This window comes from Echinops telfairi, unplaced genomic scaffold (assembly GCF_000313985.2).
Source record: "Echinops telfairi isolate 266 unplaced genomic scaffold, ASM31398v2 ScPeMD7_18;HRSCAF=68, whole genome shotgun sequence".
In the NCBI taxonomy this organism is placed as follows: Eukaryota; Metazoa; Chordata; class Mammalia; order Afrosoricida; family Tenrecidae; genus Echinops; species Echinops telfairi.
Genome location: NW_022103915.1, coordinates 5,401,871 through 5,407,651, shown reverse-complemented (window position 1 = coordinate 5,407,651; position 5,781 = coordinate 5,401,871). Strand labels below are relative to the sequence as shown.

The following is a 5,781-nucleotide window of genomic DNA, read 5'->3' as shown; positions in this document are numbered from 1 at the left end:
CCCAAGGTCATTGCTCACCAGCCCTCCCCTTCCAGGTCCGACTGCAGGTGCAGAGTGGGGACAAACCCCAGTACCGGGGGACGGTGCACTGCTTCCAGTCGATCATCCGCCAGGAGAGCGTGAGTGGCCTGGGGGTGGGGAGTGAGGTGGGCAGGGGTCAGGCAGGCTAGCTCCGGGGTTGGTTCCACTCATAGCAATCCTCCATAGGGTTTCTGGGGATGTCCATCCAGACAGCCTTCTCCTTCTCCTTGGAGCAGCCAATGGGTTTGAACCACCAACCTTACACTTAGCAGCCCAATGCCTAACCCACAGGGCACCTAGCCCTCGAAGTGGGTGAGGAGTTCTTTTTCAGCCAGGAGGGCACTGGGACTGCCAGTCCCCATGAGGAGGGTGCAAGGAGGAGGGGCTGGGTGCCCCAGGCCTCCAGCCACCCTGACTGGCAACATCTCCTGCCCACAGGTGCTGGGCCTGTACAAGGGCCTGGGCTCGCCCCTCATGGGACTCACCTTCATTAACGCGCTCGTGTTCGGCGTCCAGGGCAACACGCTGCGCGCCCTGGGCCGAGACACGCCCACGAACCAGTTCCTGGCTGGCGCGGCGGCAGGCACCATCCAGTGCGTCATCTGCTGCCCCATGGAGCTGGCCAAGACGCGGCTGCAGCTGCAGGACGCGGGCCAGGCGCGCACCTACAGCGGCTCACTGGACTGCCTGGGCCAGATCTACCGGCGCGAGGGCCTGCGCGGCATCAACCGCGGCATGCTGTCCACGCTGCTGCGCGAGACGCCCAGCTTCGGCGTCTACTTCCTCACCTACGACGTGCTGACACGCGCCCTGGGCTGCGAGCCGGACGACCGCCTGCTGGTGCCCAAGCTGCTGCTGGCCGGCGGCACGTCGGGCATCACGTCCTGGCTCTCCACCTACCCTGTGGACGTGGTCAAGTCGAGGCTGCAGGCCGACGGGCTACGGGGTGCGCCGCGCTACCGGGGCATCGTCGACTGTGTGCGCCAGAGCTACAAGGCCGAGGGCTGGCGCGTCTTCACGCGGGGGCTGACCTCCACGCTGCTGCGCGCCTTCCCGGTCAACGCCGCCACCTTCGCCACGGTCACTGTGGTACTCAGCTACGCGCGGGGCGACGAGGTGCGGCCCGACGCGCCTGCCGGACCGACCCTGAGCCAGCCATCCAGCCTGTGATAGGGGCTCACCCATGTGCACAGCCCAGCCCAGACAGAATTCAGCGCACCAACTGGGCCTCCGTTTCCTCTGTTCCCAAATGGGGGTGCCCACACCCCCCACCCGCTGGTGCAGTGGCCAAGGGCGGAGGTGAAGCCTGGTGCCTGCTAGAGGGGTGGGGTGGGGAGGGTAGGGTTCGGGAAGCCCCGCACACACTCTAACCGCACCCACCGGCCGTCTGGCCCCCAGCAGCCCTCCCCAGGAGATGGTCCCCAGACGCCTCCCCTGCCGGTGAGTGGCCTGGTTCTAGTGTCCACCTGCAGATCTGGGAACGCTGTTTCCAGTTGTGAATGGGTCAGAGGTAGGGGGAGTGGGGAGCTGTACAACCAGAGGCCTGTGTGGGGTGGGGAGAGCTTCCTGGGCTGTGCCTCGAGGAAATCCCTGTGTCCTGGGCTCAGGGTATCTGCCCTTGAGTCTGGCCCAAGGTGCTCAGATGGGGAGCCGTAAGGGACACACCACCCAGGGCCGGGATAACTGAAGACAAAGTTCAGGGCCTCCCTCCCCAGCCATTTCCCGTGGACCGTGGGCATGCAGTGGGAGCCATCCGGAGTGCAGAGGCCCCCTGCAGGGCATTGGCGCTGAGGCCGTGGGATGGGAAGAGAGGGGCGATTGGTACACCCAGTGGATGCCCCTCCAGCCGACCTTCCAGAAAGCGGATCACTCCGCCTAGATGGAGGTCCGGCCCTGCACATCATATTCTTACATTTGTACATAAACTGCAGAGGGAATGAAGCCTGGTCTGTCTATTCTAAGTGGGCTGGTCTTGGGTGGTTTGTGGGAGGTGGGGTGGCATGCTTACCCAGCTACAGCGCTGGCGTAAGAGACTCATATTCCTCATCTGCCAAGTGGTTACAAATGGGCTTGGAGGACCACGGAGATGGTGTGTGACCTCAACCCCCGCCATTCGGTCAGGGCTCAGAGGTCAGCAAGGGGATCTTGGTGTGCCAAGGGTTAAGAGTTCAGCTGTAACCAAAAAGCTGGAGCTACAAGCCCTCCCAGAAGGAAGCCTCGGAGGTGGACTTGTGGACGTCAGCCATCAGAATGTGGGGCGCTCCCTCCAGAGTCCTGGGTCCCTGCACAACTACGGGTAGGTGGGGTGGGCGCGAGCTTGAAGGACAAGCTCTTGGGGAATGCCCACCAGCTGCTGGGAAGGTACGGCCAGATGGGGTCCAGCACAGTCCTCCTCACTGGTTGGAGGGTTAGTCCGAGTAGACTAGGGAAACAAATTCACTGACACTCGTGTATGTGTAAGAGAGACCTTTATATCAAAGAGCAATTGTATATTGAGAAAACATCCCAGTCCAGATCAAGTCCTTAAGTCTGATATTAGCCCATATATCTGATACCAGTCTATAAATTCATCTTCAGACTAAAGGCAACACATTCAATGATGCCGAATGCAGAAAGATCACAGGCCAGTGGGTGAAAAGCCTGTGGCAACATCTCAGCGCAGGCGTAGGTCTCCACGTGGCTTCTCCAGCTCCAGGGTTCTGGCTCCATCAGGCTTGTCAACAGGAATGTGAAGCTGTGTGTGTCCTCCAGGGAGGAAGATAGAAGTTCCCAGAATCCTCAGGAGAAGTCATGCCCACACAGAGGCCTCATTGGCTATGACATGATTGACAGGCTAGACTCCACCCCGTCACTCAAGTTGACATTCTATAACTGCCACAGAGGGCTTCAGTGTGCACTCAGGTTCTGTTGACCATCTGGGCCAAGGTGAGGCATCTGGCTGCTGCCTGTATTAGACCAGCCTGAGGTTAGTGAGGGCTTCCTGCAGGATATCTCATTTGCCAACAGGGGTGCCCTAACCCTGCAGCCCTGGGCACCCTGAGTGCCTCTGTTGCTGCTGCCCCCAAATCTACCACAGGTGAGTGTCCCCAGCTTTGTTCCAGGAGGGGGCCCCAGCCTTCACACCCCACTGAAGCCCAGCCCTGTGCAGTGGGCTCGGTTTCTAGGGGCAGGAGACCACGAAGAGACTAGCTGGTGATCCCTGGTGGGTGTCACGGCCTGTTTGCTCTCCCTGGGGGCTCAGGCAGCAGGTCTGCCAGAGCAGAGCCCTGAGGGTTCACTTCCCCCAAGACCCTGGGGGTGGGCCCATGAGTGGGACCCCAATGACCAGGCTCCTGTCACATGCTGGGTGGCTATGGGCAGGCCTGCCCCATTACTGAACCTTGCATGGCATGAAGAAGTGGTCAAAACATCAGCGGTCAGCTGCACTGCTAGCCCTTAGGTGACCAGGGCCCCATCTCCCCACTGGGTAGAGACAGTCCACCTTCCAGGTAGGACAGCAGCCCCTCTACCCTGGGCCCCTCAGAACACCCCAGCCCCTCCCCACCTCAAAGGCCCCATGTGACCCTTCCCTGGGATGCACTGGAGCAAAAGTATTCTGGGGCTGGCGGGCTGGCGGCCTCCAGGTGGAACATGCAGCTGCTTGCCCACTAGGTGCACGTCCTCAGGGGAGAATAACAAGCAGAAGTAGGTGACCGAGTGATGGGGGCAGGGTTTGCGGTGGTGGTCTCATCACATCCCACTTGGTGACTTGGAATCGGGAGCTAACACTGCAATAGGGAGTGAAGTGTTTCCCCCTTCCCCCACCACACACAGGTCCCGCCCCAGGGCTGGTGTTAGATGTGTCCCTTGTGCATTTTCTTTCCCCCCCGCACCCCCTGTGCATGCTCTTAATGGTTTTATTTTACATCATTTTTCCTTAAATTGAATGTGTAACATTTAGCAAAAGGAATACATGACTGGTTAAAAAAACCACCATACAAACCGGAGGAAATAGGAAACCCTCCCCCAAACTTCCTTCCCTTCTCCAGTCCCCGCACCCCCATCTTGAGTGATCAGGGTTTCCAGGGGTCTGCCCAGGGAGGTCCAAGCCTCGCAGGAAGCCACGCCCCTGAACGCAGCCTAGGCTGGTGCCTGCCATTTTACTTGGTCCTGATCTTGTCAGTTCGTCCAGGCTGGCCACTTTCTGGTGCACACTCCTTCCCCGATTTCTTCATGCAGAAAGGGCTGGAAAGCGAGCGCGCCAGGAATGTAGTGAGCAGAAAGAGGACTTCCACTCCCGTGGAGTGACAGCCCAGAAACCCACTGAGAGTTCTACCCAGTCCTGGAGGGTCGCAGTGAATTTGGGCTTCATTGGGGCTCTCTGCTGTTTTTCCTCAGCTGATGGTGCGTTATTTCTTGGAAAACCATCCAAGAGCCCAAGACTGGCCACTTCTGCACTAACCCCCATAAGGACATCTACTCAGTCTTGCATACAGCCCCCTAGACCAAACAGGTCCCCAAACTTACTTGGCCTACTGCCACCTTTTTCAGAGGAAAAGTGACTTAGCGCCCCGCTGGCAGTTAAAGAAAGCTTGTCCTGTCGTCCCCCCACCCTGGATAATGTCTCTGCTTCTGCAGGCCACCTCCCTGGATTGGCCCAGCACCCCCAGGGGCTGTATCCATCTTGGGAAACATTGCTTAGACCCACCCTTAACAACGGGTGTGTGTGTGTGTGTGTGTTTTGGGGGCAGTAGAGGGGATGGCTGGAAGCCAGGAGGGAAGACTACATCAAGAAGCAAGTGTAGCTGAAGTGCTGGGGTCACCGGCCACAAGGAAGCCAAGGAACAAGCTCCGGCTGTAGCAGGGGTGGGATCTGCAGCTGACAGCAGGGAGGGCGCAGGAGAGGAGCTGCAGCAGGACCACTGGAAACGCGATGGTGGGAGGGGCCTGTACTACCTCCTTGACAAGATTTTGAGCAGCACAGATACAGCTCAGAGGTACAGCGACCTCTCCCCACAGCCCTCCTGCTGGCTAGACATACTAAAACCGCTCTATATCCAGCCTCTGCTTCTACCTGGGTCCTGATACACCCCTCCCGACACCTGCCTCTACTGTCACAATGTCGTTGGTCCCCACTAGATCTTCCTTGGAGGCTGTGAGGCTCTGTCCCTAGATGGGAGTGGGGGTGCTGGAGGTTGGTAGTGAGCAGGTCTCTGCCCCATGGAGACATACCACCACACCCCTCTTCTTTTGCTCTTCCTGTCCAGAGGGTACACTTTTCTGGTCCAGTGCACACAGGCCCTCCATGAACAGGAAGAACAAAGAAGTGGCTCCAAGCCTTTCCAGACCCACTGTGTGGCTAACCCAGTGCTCTCCAGTCCTGAGAGCAGTCAGCCCTGATGGCCTCAGGGCATTGAGGTGTGGGAAGCTTAAGAATGCCATTTCTCCTCTGGGGGTCCAGGCTGCACGTGGTGCACGGCACCCTCGTGGCCAGCCGCACCCTGCTGCCGGAGGATCCCTGGGCTGGATGCTAGGAGAAGCCTGTTCAGAAGTGCCTCAGGAGGCCTGGGAATGTTTCTAAAACATCAGCCTTTGATGGGACATGACTCTAAAACCTTTCCAGCAGATGCACAGCACTCCCGTTGCAGGCTGTCCAGCATGGCCTGTCTCCCAGCAGCCCAGGGAAGCCACAGCTGCAACACAGCCACCGTCGCCTGCACAGAGAAGGGGTGGGTGGTGGCCATCCACGAGGTGGCTGGCCTCAGCTTCTCGGATGCTTCA

At 59.2% G+C, this 5,781-nt stretch overlaps 1 protein-coding gene across 1 annotated transcript in view; it reads left to right on the top strand.

Annotated features, from left to right (window-relative positions):
• SLC25A29 (solute carrier family 25 member 29) overlaps positions 1–1,962 on the top strand; it is a 7,068-nt gene extending 5,106 nt beyond the window's left edge. Inside the window, exons 2-3 of the mRNA XM_004698802.3 lie at positions 36–119; positions 460–1,962. Coding sequence (XP_004698859.1) covers positions 496–1,191 — 696 coding nt within the window. The 5' untranslated portion in view covers positions 36–119; positions 460–495 and the 3' untranslated portion in view covers positions 1,192–1,962. The remainder of the gene's footprint in view (positions 1–35; positions 120–459) is intronic.
• The last annotated feature ends 3,819 nt before the right edge of the window (positions 1,963–5,781 follow it).